Here is a 16,912-nt window from a genome sequence, read left to right on the forward strand (position 1 = left end):
AAACTAAATTATGAATGCATCTTAAATAGAAAACTATCTTTAGATAGGTTTTTTTTTTTACTCCAAAAGCATTTTATTAAAATTTGATTAAAAAAATAAAAAAATATCTGATTTAAATTTAAAAAAATCTGATTTCAATTTTTTAAAAACCCACTTAAAAATATTTAAAAATGGATTTTTTTACCCACCCTGAATGCCGCTAAGCTCACCCCAAATGGGAGATGATGACCGCTCACCTGACTTTCCTCATGGGGGTTTTGAAGAGCGATTCAATGACGGCAGGATCCGCCAGAAAGAGTAGACAGCGAAGAGCTCGGCTGCGGTGGGCGAAGGTCAGCTGGTTGACCCCTATGGGCTGAAATAAGGGGAGACAATGTGTCTTTGGGGGTTTCAGGAAAGGCGACTCTTCAGTCACCCTATGGGGTGGGTGCTGGGGAGGGAACTGGGCAAGTCAGTTTAGGACTTAACGCTTCTCAAATTGGGCCTTTATGGCTAAAGAGAGGTTTGGAACTATAGACAACATTAGGGCCCAAAAGAACATTTCTTGCCAGGTGCAAATCCTGTCCAGGATTTTATTTTAGTTTGATTACTTTTTGTGACGGTGGCCCTTGTGGAGTTTAAATTGCATGTTATTCCTAAGGAGGCATCCAACATATACCACAGATTTACTCGTAGAATTTCCTTGCAAACTTTGCATGTTTATGGAGAAAACATTGTTTCAAAGGGTCAGTTATTATTCCTCAACTTTGGCCATTCTAAGAGGAGTGGATTCCAACTCCCAGAATACCCCAGCCAGTATTCTAGGAATTGAAATCCACCCCTCTTAAAATGGCCAAAGTTGAGGAACATCGAATTATAGTATAGGAAGTAATTATAATAAAGGGGACTTACAGAAGTGGGAGACACAGCAAATTCGTAAAGAATCCTTAGCTGATTATCCACTGGGTAAAGTTGAAGAAGGTATATGATCCTGCAAGGGAGGGGGAGAAATCAGCATTTTCTTTTCTCAACAACCTGGATGATCATTTTTACAACCGTCATAAATATGAATTTTGATCATGGGGATGGCTGCAACAGTTCTAAGTGTGAAAAAGTCATTTTCCCACCCAGTTCCATTGTAATTTTGAACAGTCACAAAACTCTGTGCTTTACCTAGCTGCATTCTAAAAGATTGGAAATTTGCAGGTTCCGTGCCACCAATTACAGATACAGATAATCAGAGTTGGAAGGGACCTTGTAGGTCATCTAGTCCAACCCCCTGCCCAAGCAGGAGACCCTACACCATTTCTGACAAATGGAAGTAATACACTGTTGAAGGGGAAGAAACAAACACACACACACACACAAAACCTTGGGCTAACCAGCCACAGCTTACCGCTTCAAGTCTTCGTCCTCTTGAACGCTTTCAGAACCTTCAGAGGCTTCCTTTTAAAATAAAATGGGGAGGAAAAAAACCCTCTGATTTTGGGAAGCTGAATTCTGATAACAAACTCAATTAAAACGAAGGATGCTCTTCCTTGGAAGACTTCCTGTCACTGTTGAATGTAGGAAGCCAGAAAAAGGAACCAAGTGGCTTTGCTTTCTCTAGGCCGGGTCAAAATTCTCTCCCTGAGCATTGGTACCTAAGTTTTCTAATTTAATTTAGCTTCGCTGCCTTGTTTAAAATTCCTTCTCAAGGATTTCTTCATTCGCTTTTATTGTTTCACCAGAGTTCGGAAATTAACGTTATTGGGTAGATGACAAGCATTGTGGTATCATTACTGGACAGGGTGTGTGTGTGTGTGTGTGTGTGAGACGTTTCCTGCCTGGGTGTGAGCTACAGAATGAAAGCGGATGCCTTTTAATTAAACACGCCAGTCTGAAAAGGTCCTAGCAGGGTCCAGAAATTGGCCAGGATGGGGTGATGGACATGCTGAGCAAAAGAAAGATGTTCTCAGCGGCTGCTAATCCGGAAGGCCAGAAGGAGCTGTCCGTGGTACCACCTCAGAACACCTGGCCGGCCAGCCGGAAGAGGCCGAACTTACACCTGTCGGGAGGACGTTCGGACACAGCCATCTCTCCAGCAGAGTGTCCCAGATTTTCTTCAGCTCCAGGTTGTTAATTTGTGCTATTTCTCTAGCAGCAGCGTGGATATCTGCCCAGAGAGAAGAGGACAAGTTTGTGAAGGGCAACATCTTCCTTTGTGTCATCTTCCTTTGTCTCCACTTCAGCCTCCCAAGTAAGAAGGATCCTTGACTCCATTTGGGTGAGAAAGACGAACTGTACTAGAAGTCAAGTGACTTACTGTGTGTAACTCACTTGACTTCTAGTAAAGTCTACCTTTCTCACCCGAATGGAGTTAAGGATCCTTCTTACTCAGAGGCTGAAGTTGAGGCAGGCCCGGCTCGTCTCTCCCTTCTACTCTACTACGCTTGGAGGCCGTGCTTGAGCTCACCCGGATAGTCTCTCCCAGTTGGGTTTTGGATTCTCTCAACGATGCTGGCGTGCTGATAAAGCAGAAGGATCAGGTTGGTCGGCTTGCCGAGGAGCTTCCGGTGGTCCTCCGAGTTCAGTTTCTGGGCTGCCAAGACGGCTTCCATGGCTGCCTTCTTGTGCTGCCCCTGCAGCCTCTTCAGGTGCACCCGGGCCTTCTCGCGAGACTCATCCTTGGGGAAGAAGGTCAAACGTTCCCTTGAACCTCTCGACATTTGGGAGGCCACCTCCTGCTGCCGTTGTTCCCCTTTGCACCTGCTTTCCGCAGCCATTCAGGTGGAAGCAGTAGGATAGCTCACCTGTTCAGGAGGGACCAGCTTCATGCTCTGAATTGTTTTCCTCGTTCATCGTGAAACATGGGAAGAGCCTAAAATCACAGGCCTAACCCTTTACTCACCTTTCCCCCGTGGTGGGTCTGCAGGAAGACCACCTCTAGTGTCCCTTAAGCCCCCAATGGAATCTAACGATTGTGGTGCATTTTGTGATCAAACAGGAACCCGCAAAATGCCTAACGACCAACTCCTGAATCACCTTGTTGCAAAAGAAGGTGGCAGCAAATGAATGGCTGCTTAGAGCTCTAGTGGAGACTCACACTAATGCCCCAAGCGTCCAGTGATGGAGGGGTGTGTTTGTGTGTATGGTTGCACGACAGATGGAGTGCAGCAAAGCCTCCGTGGCAAAGGATACATGCACTTGGAGCAGCTAAACTCCCAAAGCAACCCACAGGAGAGGCAGCTAAATTCACCATTACTCTCAGGGAAGGAGACACAAAGTTTGCTGGAATTCCCAGCGCCCCGTTCCCAGGTTTCTTTTTCAACCCAACGGAACAGACCAGGACAGTGATAAGCCAGCAGTTCATACTATGCATCTCGGTGTGCAGTTCTAAGCTATTCTCTAAAAACATGGAAAGGTTTCTCCGTACCGTTATTGTTGGATCCTTCAGCCATTTTTCTGCTAAGCCGAGGCATATTTTCAAAGTCTGGACCTTGGTGGGCCCTGGAGGTAAAGCAGAGAAAAGAACCACGTCCATAAGTCCACAGCCTCCTGTCTGGGTTTCAGTGTCCAGCAGAAGACTGACGTTGCAGGACTCAAGACCTGCTATGGACAATTAAGTTGGCTTCATAAGTATCTGTGGTTGAGAGGATGGATCTCAGGGAAGCCCAAAAGCGATTGGTCTGCTGAGGAACTCCTGCCAATGGTAGGTTATTTAATAAAGAGGAAAGCGTGGCTTAACCCAGTTTGAAAAGCTAAGGTTTGCCTGTCCACTCACGTCCGCTTTCAGGGGATGGTACTTATCTCCATTTCCTGGATGAAGGAACCAGTGTTGTCCGAAGACATTGCTATGGACATGTGGCCAGCATGACTATATGCCAAGGCGCACAAAACGCTGTTCCTTTCCCACCGAAGTGGTACCTATTTATCTACTTGCATCTGCATGCTTCCGAACTGCTAGATGGGCAGGAGCTGGAGCAAGGAACGGGAGCTCACCCCATCAAGCAGTGTTTGGGTCTTGAACAGCCAACCTTCAGGTCGAACAAGCCCAGCATTTTAAATGCTAGCCACTCTTAAGCCAGCATCTCTCTGGAACCAACCTGTCGGAAGCTCTTGGGCTATCTGATGGACTAGCGCTGCGGCCCATTCCGGCTTAGTGTTCGACAGTAAGTAAGACTGGACAGCCTGCATGGTCTCCTCCGTTCTCTTGTCCATTGGCCACAACTGACCACTGGTGGTTGCTGCTACCAGCTTTGGCTTCATTTCTCGGAAAATGTGGTTCAGGGCAGAGACATGGAGGTTATCCAAGGAAGCCTGGACAAAAATAAACAGAGCGGTGAAATTGCCACCTGTTAAGCAGGCCCCAAATTTCATATGCAGAAAACTTTTTCAGCAAATTTCGGTTTATATATGAGAAGAGCAACCAGGATGATGAGGGGAACTGGAGACTAAAACATATGAAGAACAGTTGCAGGAACTGGGCCTGGCTAGTCCAGGGAAGGGAAGGACCAGGGGAGACAGGAGAGAGTCAAGCTATTTTTCCAAAGCACCCGAAGGCCAGACAAGGAGCAATGGATGGAAACGGATCCAGGAGAGATTCCACCTGGAAATAAGGAGGAATTTTCTGACAGGGAGAACCATCAACCAAGGGAACAGAAGTTGCCCTCGGAAGTTGTGGGAGCTTCATCACTTGAGACTTTCAAGAAGAGACTGGACTGCCATCGGTCAGAAATGGTGTAGTAGGGTCTCCTGCTTGGGGTTGGACCAGATGACCTACAAGGTCCCTTCCAACTCTGATTGTCTGTTATCTGTTATCTCTTTCTCTGATGGATTTAAGCCTCAGTCTCGGCTGGGAAGTTTGAGCCAAAGCAGGATGTTCCTACTAAGTTTCTTCAATCAAAAGCCTCTTTCTGCACCCTTTCACGGAAGCGTTTTGCCTTCCTCCCTTCGGAGGAAGAACAAAAGGTAAAAAAAGGCAGACCTTGTTACCTTCATGACTTTGCATATCAAAAGCAGCTTCGGGAAGGATTCCTGATTGATTTCTGCAGCTGTGGGAAAATAAAATCAGCAGTGATTTGGGGGAAAGAAGCGAGCGCTTCAAACGCAGCTCTTAAATCCAAAGACATCTTTAAAAATCCCTTTATGAATAAGGTCTTCTGTTGTTGTTTTTTACAAACGTGCACTCACAAATGATCTTCCAGAAGCACTGCGAAGTTTTGAAGAAGATCAGATGGAAAGGCAGCCGGGTTTGAGCAGCCGGAGAGAGGCGAAGCCCCTGGTCAAAGAGGAACTGCTGTTCCAGGTCACCAGGAGGGGAGGATCTCTTGTAGGATTTCAAGTGTTTCAGGAGCATGTTGGCCTGGGAGCAAGAGAGGAAACAATGCGAGTTTCTTCTCTGAATTTTTTTTAAAAAAGAAGCTACAGATACACAATACAAGCCCCTAAATAACGTTACACTCAGTATTTACACAGTGTGTTCTAATGGAACATACAGACCAACATTCTTGGGACAAAACATGGTTTTCAGATATTGGCAGACCTAGTTGGTAAACCAGATCAGGAAAAGGAAGGAAGGAAGGAAGGAAGGAAGGAAGGAAGGAAGGAAGGAAGGAAGGAAGGAAGGAAGGAAGGAAGGAAGGAAGGGGAGGAAGGGAGGGAGGGACAGAGATAAAGAAAGAAAGAAAAAAGGAAGGAAGGAGAGAGAGAAACAGATAAAGAAGGAAGGAAGGAGATAAAGAAAAAGGAAGGAGAGAGACAGAGATAAAGAAAGAAAAAAGGAAGGAAGGAAGGAGAGAGAGATAAAGAACGAAAGAAAAGAAGGAAGGAAGGAGAGAGAGATAAAGAAAGAAAGAAAAAAGGAAGGTAGGAAAGAGAGGGACAGAGATAAAGAAAAAAAAAGGAAAAAAGAAGGAAACCAGAAGTCCTGTACACGTTCCTGAAAGCCAATTGTGCTCCTTATAGTTGAGCAGATTAAGGGAGGGTCTGATTCAGCCTTTCATTATTTCATGATTGTTCCACAACGAATAATCATGATTCCATCGTGGCATTGAACCTCCTCCGGCCCCTTTTGTTCAGGGAATGGCTCCTGCACGTTTCCCCCCTCCCCCAAATGCACCTTCCTGACCCGACAGCAGGTGTTTCCCCCACCTGGGGAACTTGAAGACAGGTGGGCTTCGACTCCCGGAGTTCCCCAGCCAGTCTTGTGGTGAGAATAAACCTGGCCTTTTCTTACCCGGTTCAGGGGGAAACCCGTGGCTTGTCCTCCAGCTCTTTCCATCACCGTCAAAAGGCTTCCGATGGTTTCATAGTTATATGGATCCACCTGTTTTCCCAGTCGAAAAGCAAAGGAGAAGGATCAGCCATGTTGTGATTAGAGAGCCTCTTTCCCCAGCCAGCTTTGCTGGAGGACTTCAGCTCCCAAATTCCCCCAGCCAGAATTCTGGGAGTTGAAGTCCTCCAGCAAAGCTGGCTGGGGAATTCTGGGAGTTGAAGTCCTCCAGGTTTAAAGTTGCCAAGGCTGGAGACCCCTGAGTTAGGGAATCCACTATCCTACCCACATCAGCACCCCCATCCTCAAGCTCAAATATATGCCCCCTTCCCCCTCCCCTCTTGGCCTTTATCACCCTTTGTATTAACCGGCTTTGGATAACTATGATTGGGAAATTTTGAACCCCGGGCTTAAATCGAGCCAGCATCGCCCTGCAAAACGACGTGACGTTACTTTGTGGAGCATTGCGCTGAGGCTGGTCACCAAGCCGGCGGTGCTGCTGAGTAGCGGGATGGTCTCGACGGCTCTGGCCACGGCCAGGACGTGAGGCTCCTTTCCGGCCCCCTGCTCCGATTCTCCTTTCCCCTGGCCGGCATCCTGGAACTGGGTTTCAATGTAGAACTGCAGGGGGGCATCCGTACCTAAGTGGAAGGTCCTGAAAGGCAGAACAAATCAAAAGGGAGAAAGGACGAGGGAGGGAGGGAGGGAGGGAGGAGGAAGGAGGGAGGGAAGGAAGGAAGGAAGGAAGGAAGGCGATGGTAATCAGGGAGGAAGGAAAAGGAAGGAAAAGAAGGAAGGAAGGAAGGAAGGAAAGGTGAGAAGGGAGGAAAAGGGAGGGAGGGAATGAAGGAAGGAGATGGGAATCAGGGAGGAAGGAAAGGAAGGAAGGAAGTAAAGGGGAGAATGGGAGGGATAGAGGGAGGGAGGGAAGGAAGGAAAGAAGGAAAAGGGAGGAGGAAGGGAGGAAAAGGGAGGGAGGGAGGGAATGAAGGAAGGAAGGCGATGGTAATCAGGGGGGAAGGAAGGCCCAAACTTCCCCAATCGAATCAAATATTTGGTGAAATGCAATGATTTCTGTATAAGAAAGGTCAGAAAATGTGCCACATGTAATTCCAGATTTTTCTTGGTTGTCTGAATCTGGCTTGAAGTTCTCGCCTTCAACACAGAGAACGAAAGGGGCATTTTTTTCCCTTGCTGCATGGACTTCAGCTTCCTCACCTGCAGAATTTCAGGATGAGGCTGGTATCTGCCTTTGGGTGTTGAACCAGAGTCCTTAGGAGCTCCTTCTTCCTCACCGATGGCGTCCTGAATATATTCTGGAAAGAGATCTTTCCCACAAAAACACCCAGGTCAGCACTCAGTTTAGCCAAAAACGCCTTTTTGGGACTCCTGTTTTCTGACCTGTCATTTCAGGTCTCCCAATTCTCGACACAGGGATCAATTGTGATCTGAATTCCACCTTTTGCCTCCCCTGTTTCTTCGGGGCAACCAAACCCAGAGAGGAAGGCAGCAACACCTGACCATCTATCTTGCTTTTAGCAACAGATAAAGGTGCACGGAAAACAGCAGTTTCTGCAAAACCCTGGGGTGAATAGAAGTGGCTAGAATTACACCCTAAACTTTGATTCCAAACCTGAATATTTCAGCCAAGGGACTCACCCCAAGCTTTCCAAGCTCAATGCCCCATTCGGTGTCCGTGACCAAGTCCCCAAAAGCTTGTCTCTCCTGGGGGTCTTCATAGTGTAGAGCCAGCTGGGTCCCCACAATAGCTACAGCCTAGAGGGGTGGGGGAGAGAAATGGCACCGGTGGGCTGAGGAGGGGCCCGCCAGCCCTGAAATCCTGCCCGGTGCATCTTTTTTCCCCAAACAAGCTTCATGACTTACCAGGATCTTCTTGTAGTTCTGTGATGTTTGGTTGACAATGTCCCAGAGTTTTCCAAATATCACGGTTCTGGGCAAGAGGGTGCAGTAGCCAAAGGCCAGCTGATGATCCACGTGGTGGCTGTTGAACACCTGTGGAAAAAAGAGCCCCACCCAATTAACTGAAACAATCCCCCCAACCCGCTCGCTCGCTCGCTCCCCAGGAGGGCATCTGGTACCGTTACCCCAATGAAATCCTGAGTCTCGAGCCAAGTTTCCAAAACTTAAGAAGGATTTATTGAGAGTTAACATGCCAGCACTGCCTGGGTGCAGCCGACTCTGAGGCACATCATTCACTGTCACCTTCGCCCCCGGTTTTGCCCCACCCCCTGGGTGTATCATAATTCATATTCTCCAATGGGACACCTCCATAGCCCAGAGTCATCAATCATCAAAAATCCCAGTTAGAATTTTGCTCGGCAAAAAACTTCGGTCACCTAGTTACTATCTTTCAAAACATTTGTGGAATGCACTTTCGGTTTTGCAAGCTCTTGCGCTGCTCCCCCTTTCTCCCTTTCTGTTGGCAACTCTAAAAAGGTCAGAGAAATATTTTATGAGTTGACACTGACCTTGTGCAACAAAGCCGTCGCGATGCCCTGGATGACCAAGGTCAAGTTCTGCATCACTGCCAGGGGAAACGCGCAAGCTTCTTCTAGCATCTTCTGGCCAGGCAGCTGACGGACACGAAACCAGAAGGCGGAACCGTACAACAGTGAAAAAAAAATATTTTTGACCACTTACTCAAGGTGGCAAGTAGACCCAACACATCTGCTTCCTATTTTGCCGGCAAAAATAACCCCTGTGAGGAGGGTTGGCCCAAAGTCACCCAGCTTTCATAGGTTAAAAAGGCAGGACTAGAACTCCCAGGCTCCTGGTGATTGGCCTAGTCCCCCCAGCCAACTTCCATGCCTAAGGCGGGACTGGAACGTGAACCATCATCTCCTGCTTTCTCGCCTTAACCATGACCCCAAACCGGCTTTCTTACCTTTTTACTCAGTGTGTCATTTACGTTGTTGGAGATCATGTGACGAAACAGGGAGCCGAAAGAGTAGCAGATCAGCCCTAAAGCCAGCTCGTACTGGCTGCCTTCTTGGAGGCTGGTAAGCAGGGCCAAGATCGTATGCTTGCACAAACGACAACGGTTTCTTCCTGCGGCGAAAAAATAAATAAATAAATAAATAAAAGGGCTGGCTGGGAGTTGGACGTCCATATATCTTAACACACTGCACCCTTGGCTGTCATTGAGGGTTTTCTTTTCCACCCACAGTAGCAGAAATTATTCAAGTTTTCAAAGGGAAAAGCAAAAGAAACAAGGGGAACCCATCCTTCCTGCCGCTGACGTCTTGCCCATTTTATCTCGTGCATCTTTTACGCAAACCCTACGAACTGTACGAGACAGCTCAGTCTACGTCATCCTGGAGTACCTTGTTCGAACGGACAGTACGGCAGGCTGGCAGATTCCAGAGGCGAAGCTTTCCATTCTGCAAGACAAGAGAATGTCTTAACGGGTAACCCAAGGCCTCACGTGTTGGAGATCTTTTACAGCACTGTTGAGACTCGTGTAGCAATTCACATCCTGCAGAAGGAGGCCGAAAGCTTTCGGGGTGGAATTTTAACACAGGTGTCAACTAAAAAAAATACTCCTTTGGTCTTTTTAGTTGCCAGCAAAAAGGGAGTGGGGAAAAGCAGTGCATTCCTTAAATGCTTCAGATAATCGCTTTGGCAACCGCAGCTGTTGGCGCACAAGATTATTACTGGAGAGCATGATTGATGACTCTTGGCTATGGATGTGTCTCACTGGAGAATATACATTCAGGGGGTGGGGGGAGGACCAGGGTCAAGGGGGAAATAAATGATGTGTCAGAGTCGGCTTCAACTGGGAAACGCCGACATGTTAACTCCTAATAAATCCATCTTTTTTACTCCAAGAGATGTGGCTAGAGACTTACGACTTGAATGGGGGCGCATGTCAGAGTCCCGACAGCCAGCCGACTCTGACACATCATTGTGAAAGTTGAAAGAGAGGTGGAGGAGGTTGAATCTACCTGCCAGAGGCACAAGGGAGGAAGCAATTTTGTACGCGAAAGGTAGCACGGCGGGGGTGTCGAGAACGGACCCATCTTCAGTAAAGAAATCCTCAAACGTCCAGTCTCCATAAGGATCTTTATCGGTGTCAAGACAGGTTGCCTAAGCAGAGAAGAACGTTACTTCAGCATCAAGAGGTCCCCTTTTTTATTATAATAGAATAAAATAGAATATGACTTTATTACGGTAAAGTAACAAAGCAACAGACATCACAATTTACAATATATTAAAAAATAGTACTGACATATTATAGTACATTAATAGTGGATAATAATATCCCTGTTAAGAAAATATATCAAACAGTTAGGGTTTATATGAATGGAGAGCCAATAAGTATGTGTGTAAATATCATTTTCCAAAGATTGTTCTATCTCCAAAAATTGGCACAAATTGGCAGCTATAATTCTGTGACCAATTTTTTTTCTTGTAGACATTGCAGCAACACAGAATTTTGCCACTGCCCACGTAATAATAGCCAGGTCTGAGTCCTGGAGGAGAAAGCCTCCATAAAAATGGTCTACCCTCCCTGGCAATCTCTCCGTAAGGGGAGAATATACAATGACCTATAAACTCTGTATAACTCACAGTACAATAAAACATGTGAATAAAACAATAAAACATTTTTATAAAAGACACAAGATGAAATCCTCTTAAGGCACAACCACCAGGAACAACGTCTTAGTAAATACCGTGAAAATGAACAATTGCTACTTTACCTGTGGTATAAACCCAAAATCTTCCATCTGGCATTTGGCATAAATTTCACGGGCAAATGAAGTGTATTTACAAAACTCCAAGATATCTAGAAAAAGATCTGGGAAAGAGGAGAAGAATAAAGATATTCTTAAAAGGAAGACATTTTGTGTTTTTACCTGACTGGTTAAATTTTATCCTGAGGAAAACAGGAGACACGGCTGAGCCAGCATATTGTATGCGATCACATCCCTCAGATTCCAGCTTCCTGGAAGTTTTATTTCTGTACTCAAAAAAATATGCAACTACTGGCCATTATAATATGTGCTAGATTGAAATGTTTTCAGAAAGGGGAAAAAAAAAAAACCCCAACAGATCCAGAAAACCTGCATGCAGATTTAGGTGGCGAAGAACCAAGGGGCTTCTGAATCCAGAAATAGACCAGTAGATTTTGCGACTGAATTACGTTTTTAATCTTGTCTAATGAGATAACAAATGGGATTTAGAAAAGGTTTGTAGAAAAGTTGTATTCAATACACTTGCTTAAAATAGCTTAAATGTTTGAGATATTTTATTGTGCCATTGTTACTTTATTTTAACGTGAGTTATCCCTACATTGGTTCTTCACTTAAGATTCAGGAGAAAAAGCCAGCAACCTCGCAGCAGGCCGATTTTTAAAAATAATTAAATTTGAGAATCATCATGTAATGATTTAGAGAAGTTTTTTTTTAAAAAAAACAGAAGTTAAACAAGCAAAGGCTAATTACTTACCCGGACTGCAGAGTGTAGCTGCTTGACAAGCCATGTAATAGATTATATCTGGAAGATCTTGTCCTTCTGGCAACACCATAGGAATGTTGGACCCCAACATGTGACAAAGTTTTTGAGACACCAGGAACAACAGCCATCCTGCCTCTTCGTTATGGTGGGATTCATAAAAGTAACTAAACCGAATTGGAGGGAGGAAAAAGGAAGGAGCTGAGCACCAGAAGACAAGAGAAGAAACAATGGATGGAAACTAATCAAACAGAGAAGCAACCCAGAACTAAAGAGAAATTTCCTAAAAAACAATTAGCCAGTGGAACGGCTTATCTCCAGGAGTTCTGGGTGCCCCATCACTGGAGGTCTTCCAGAAGAAATTGGACCACCATTTGTCTTATAGGGTCTCCTCCTTGGACTAGAAGACTTCCAAACTTCTCCCCAACTGTGTTGTTCTGTGTTCTAAATCCCAGGTCTATCAAGGCGGTTAACAATAGGCAAGCACCCACGTGTATAGATAATTACCAGGACATTGGTTGCAAAATGAATTTTGTTTTTGTTCACCTGCATATCTGCATTGCCTCTTCGACCTTTCCGTCGTCTAAGGCTCGGAAAGCCAACTCTGCCCCCATTTCAGCTTCTGACTTTTGCAGGAGGATCCCCAACCTGTACAATCTCATTGGGATCAACTCCTTCTTCGCGCCGGGATCTCCCAGCCTGGTCTCCCCGCCTCCCCGATGATTTCCGCCTCTCCTGGCTTTTTCGTAGGCTCGGATGTGGTCTTCGAGGAGCTGAGCCGTCCGCGAGGGATCGCAAAAGTCTTTGAGCGAAAGGCAGATGTCGAAGCTCTCCTGAAGGAGAGGGAAAAAAAAGAAAGGAAAAAGGTGGCGGGGGCATGAAAGTCAGCCTTCACGACAGCCATCAGTGCGACGAACGCTCCCGTTTTCAACCCCACCTTGGTCTCACCTGCAGAGTTACCAGAATTCTAAAGGTTTCTAAATCTTCCTCACGTTCTTCTTTCTGCCAATGATTTTCTATCCCCCCAAAAACAAGAAAGGGAGGAAAAGCAAGGGGCAGGAAGAATAAGAAAGGTTATTGAATTGTTCCCAATTTAAAAACAAACAAAACACGAATTGTGCAACCTTTACCTTTCTGGAGACTAAGCAGGAATTTGAGAATTTCTACCAAAGCCCTTTTCAGCTGCAGGTGCATTTTCTGTTGGCGAAGCCAAAGGAGGAAAAGAAAGACATCAGAATCCAGATTCTCTGGACAGGAACAAAACCATTTTGTTTTCAGCAGAATAAACCTGAGTCAAACCAAAGGGTGTTTTTTTTCAAAAGGCAACTTAAGAGTTCCTTTGTTTTGCTTGAAGACCTTTTGCTTCTCATCCAAGCTGCTTCTTCAGTTCTGACTGAATGAGGCAGCCGAAGGGAACTGAAGGATGTTCTTGGATGAGAAAGCGGAACGTCTTCAAGGAAAAACAAAGTCGCTTTTTGAAAAAGCAACCAAGGACAACCAGGACCTGGATGACTGAGAATCTCCGTAGACAAACTTGAGTCAAACTTTAATCATTTCACCACCCTTAAATCTAACCCTGAAGATTGTTTGGCCGCTCTTTGGGATAGCAATTTCATGTTTTCACACACCCAAGTCATGCTCTGATACAAGACCTCACCGAATGTTCTGACCCAAACCTGGTTCCACAAGAGCAAACACGAGACAAAGGTAACAGCACAACCTTTTTAATGTTTCATTTACGAATCCCGTTTCTTCACAGATCAAAGGCTGCTTCCAACTAATTAGCTCCGATGAGGAAGAGCCTGGCCAAGCTTTTGCAAGGCCGCCAAGAACACCAGATAAAGTTAAATAAACAATAAATCAAAGAGTCTCCAAACACCAACTAAGAGAATCCGAACGTCCACCAGGCTTGAGTGCAAAAACTTCTTTGCTTCCTGCAAAGAACTCCGGTTTCTCAGCTGGCTTTTATCTCTTAAGGGAGGGGCCATCACCTTGCAGCCTTACTCCCGAGTCACCTGTGCTGCTGCAGCTGCTCTTTCCTTCGAGCAGCCCTACGTGTATGCACCCTGGGCACAGGCTCCTCGGGGACCTCTTCCTCACTGCTGCCAGCCTCCACAATCTCCAAAGGCAGCACTCCACTCCCTGATGGTCCTGGCCCCATGCCTGCATCACACGCAGGCCCCTCATCTGAGTCCTCGCTCTCCAAGACCTCAGCCCTCCGCACCTGCTGCCGGTGAAGCACAACACCGAATGTATCTTTTATGTACACTGAGAGCATTTACACCAGGGTGCCCAGCTTGGTAGCGTTGAGGACTTCAACTCCCAGAATTCCCCAGCCAGCTTTGCTGGCTGGGGAATTCTGGGAGTTGAAGTCCTCCAGGCTTAACGTTACCAAGGTTGACACCCCTAATTTACACCAAGGCAAATTCCTTGTGTGTCCAATCACACTAGGCCAATAAAGAATTCTATTCTATCTTATTTGCAAGCGGAATTTGGTTTCATTTGTCAATGTGCAGACTCTGGCCAATGATGGACCCTGAAGAAACAGGGCCCTTAATGTTTAACAAAAGCTTCCCACCACAAACTGGTCACAGTTCTGAGAATAATTGTGGTGCTATTGTTAAGATTCCTCCCTCCCCACCATACACAGAGGCGAACCTTTTCTTCAACGGTGTCCACTTCTTCCTCCAATTCAATCTTCCCCCAAATCAAGATTCTCTCTGCAATTTCCACGGCTTCAGATGGAGGCAGAGACTTCAGTAGATCCAGAACGTCTTCCCCCTGTAAGCACATCCGAGGATTATGTCCTAACCCAGAGATCTCCAAACTTGGCCACTTTAAGACTTGTGGACTTCAACTCCCAGAATTGAGGGATTCCGGGAGTTGAAGTTCACAAGTCTTAAAAGTGGCCAAGTTTGGGGACCCCCTGACCTACCCTGATAGTACAGATGTTTGAGGAATATTAAACAGGGATGTTAAAGGCTTCTACTCTTGAGCGAGTCCATCTTGAAACATTGCTACTACTGGTGGTTAAGAAACAGGATAAATGTGACTGGAGCGGAATCAGCAGTGTGTTAATTTCTCTCTCTCTCTTTTTTAATTTTAACTAAATTTATCTTTATGCCAGCTTATTTGTAATCCTGTGGGTTATATTGGCATGCTTCTAGTTATCAACATTCGCACCTTTTCTTTGTCGATGAGGTCCGCGATCTTCCAAACGTAGACTTCGGCAGTGGGCAACATGTACGCCTTTATGATTTTCAGGGCGTCTCCCAAAGCAGAAGGTGTGTCCTGTTTAAGGATGTGCTTGGCCAGCATCTGGAGGGTGAACAAAAAAAAGAAGCAAGGATCAGATCAACAGAGAAGGTTCTTCGTTTTTTGTTTGTGTTAAAATTACGAGATATTTCTGAGCGTTTACCAAGAGTGGGCTGAAGTTCCTTACCAAAATCATCTGCTTATCGTTTAAAAGGTTGGTGTCTCGTATGCCGTAGCTCCGCAGAAGCTTTTTCATCTCCATCAGCCGGTAACCTTCCTCGAGCAGCTTCACCCTGACAGAAAAGGCCTTTACAGCGTTGCGGTGGACCATGGAGGTGATTGAACTGGATGGCAGGGAGGTCACAGGAGGGGTAAAACTCCCACCAAGCAAGCCAACTTCAGAGCTTTTAAATGACGCAGGACCACTGGCTCTCCAATGGGCTATTGAGCCAACCCAGGTAACCCTCAACTGACAGCCAAAACTTCTGCCCTTAAAGGACATTTGTTAAGTGAGAAGGGTGTGTGTGTGTGTCTGTCTTTGGCAGAGGAGAATTGTTTTTCTCATTCACTGATGCGTCATTAAGAGGTTTAAAGCACCCGTATCATCGTGGGAATCGGAAAACCTTTCTCTTCCCGTAAAGAAAACCTCTCAAGGCTGCAGGCTCTTTTCTTGAGTCGTCTCAACCTTTAAAGCGGAGTGTCAACTCATAAAATATTTCTCTGGTCTTTTTTAGAGTTGTCAGCAGAAAGGAAGAAAAGGGGAGCAGCGCGGCAGCTTGCAAAACCGAAAGGGCATTCCACAAATGTTTTCAAAGATAGTAACTAGGTGACCGAAGTGTCTGCCGAGCAAAATTCTAACTGGAATTTTTGATGATTGATGACTCTGGGCTATGGAGGTGTCCCATTGGAGAATATGAATTATGATACGCGCGGGGGGTGGGGGAAAAACCAGGGTCAAGGGTGACAGTGAATGATGTGCCTCAGAGGCGGCTACACCGGACGTCTTAACTCCCAATAAATCCTTTAGAAGTCTTGAAAGTTTGGCTCGAGACTCAGGATTTAAATGGGGGTAAATGCCGGAATCTTGACACGGAGTTTTGCCCATCCCTCTTACCTGGCATGCTCCATGCCCAGGTACCGCTGCACTAGGTCTTCCACACCGGGGCTCCAAGGGACCACGGCGCTATGCATGATGGCCAGCACCCCTTCGAAGATCAACTGGGAAGGAAACCCCGATCGTTACCCAACGCAAAACATGGCCCGTCCCACAATTCGGAGTGGCGACCCTTCGTTTTCCGGGCCTGACTCACCTCCAAGTCGGACATGCAGCCCAAGACGGCTATGGCCTTCGCTTCCCACGATGTGTCGAAAATGGAGGATGATTGTGTGCAGTGGCACAGCAGCAGGTCCTAGGGAGGCGGTGAAGGATTCAGAAAGAGGCAGGGGGAGTTCTGGAAACACCCCCAACCCAACAGAGTCGAATGAGATCAGGAAAGTGTCTCTCTACCTTTATGTACCGCAGGAGAATTTCATCTTTTTCTAGATGATGGTGACGCATGTATGGTTCGATGTACTTCTCTAAAGCCACAGGAATGAGTTCAGCTGCCAGGATTTTGTCAAGCATACGGAACACAATTGTGTTTGTGGTTTCCTAGAGGACAGTGGGGGTGAAACCAAGGCCGATCATTGTTCAGAAGACAAGTGGATCCATACAATATTGGCAGCTGAGCACAAGTCTTCTTCACAATAATTTATTCTCTACTTTTTTAAATATCCTGCTCTCATAGTTATCATATTCGTCATGTTAGACACAAGACAGACACAGACTTCAAAGAGTAATTAGGACTGCAGAAAAAACAATTACTACCAACCTGCCTTCCATGGAGGACCTATATCCTGCACGAGTCAAAAAGAGGGCCGTGAAAATATCTAGACCCCTCACATCCTGGA

At 46.2% G+C, this 16,912-nt stretch overlaps 1 protein-coding gene across 1 annotated transcript in view; it reads right to left on the reverse strand.

Annotated features, from left to right (window-relative positions):
• KNTC1 (kinetochore associated 1) overlaps window positions 1-16,912 on the reverse strand; it is a 36,731-nt gene that overhangs the window by 4,657 nt on the left and 15,162 nt on the right. The window contains exons 26-54 of the mRNA XM_026686789.2: window positions 16,470-16,613; window positions 16,273-16,371; window positions 16,077-16,180; window positions 15,150-15,255; window positions 14,891-15,025; window positions 14,366-14,488; window positions 12,838-12,904; window positions 12,656-12,723; window positions 12,254-12,540; window positions 11,702-11,874; window positions 10,954-11,051; window positions 10,198-10,339; window positions 9,577-9,633; window positions 9,138-9,301; window positions 8,722-8,826; window positions 8,117-8,245; window positions 7,892-8,008; window positions 7,451-7,560; window positions 6,686-6,887; window positions 6,197-6,286; window positions 5,152-5,323; window positions 4,954-5,012; window positions 4,065-4,278; window positions 3,395-3,468; window positions 2,435-2,645; window positions 2,025-2,134; window positions 1,376-1,425; window positions 892-970; window positions 237-355 (exon numbers count right to left, since the gene is read on the reverse strand). Of these exons, the coding sequence (XP_026542574.2) occupies window positions 237-355; window positions 892-970; window positions 1,376-1,425; window positions 2,025-2,134; window positions 2,435-2,645; window positions 3,395-3,468; window positions 4,065-4,278; window positions 4,954-5,012; window positions 5,152-5,323; window positions 6,197-6,286; window positions 6,686-6,887; window positions 7,451-7,560; window positions 7,892-8,008; window positions 8,117-8,245; window positions 8,722-8,826; window positions 9,138-9,301; window positions 9,577-9,633; window positions 10,198-10,339; window positions 10,954-11,051; window positions 11,702-11,874; window positions 12,254-12,540; window positions 12,656-12,723; window positions 12,838-12,904; window positions 14,366-14,488; window positions 14,891-15,025; window positions 15,150-15,255; window positions 16,077-16,180; window positions 16,273-16,371; window positions 16,470-16,613 (3,608 nt within the window). The remainder of the gene's footprint in view (window positions 1-236; window positions 356-891; window positions 971-1,375; window positions 1,426-2,024; window positions 2,135-2,434; window positions 2,646-3,394; window positions 3,469-4,064; window positions 4,279-4,953; window positions 5,013-5,151; window positions 5,324-6,196; window positions 6,287-6,685; window positions 6,888-7,450; window positions 7,561-7,891; window positions 8,009-8,116; window positions 8,246-8,721; window positions 8,827-9,137; window positions 9,302-9,576; window positions 9,634-10,197; window positions 10,340-10,953; window positions 11,052-11,701; window positions 11,875-12,253; window positions 12,541-12,655; window positions 12,724-12,837; window positions 12,905-14,365; window positions 14,489-14,890; window positions 15,026-15,149; window positions 15,256-16,076; window positions 16,181-16,272; window positions 16,372-16,469; window positions 16,614-16,912) is intronic.

Source organism: Notechis scutatus, chromosome 13 (genome assembly GCF_049901735.1).
Source record: "Notechis scutatus isolate UNSWTSFEM ecotype Mainland chromosome 13, rNotScu1.2, whole genome shotgun sequence".
Classification (NCBI taxonomy): Eukaryota; Metazoa; Chordata; class Lepidosauria; order Squamata; family Elapidae; genus Notechis; species Notechis scutatus.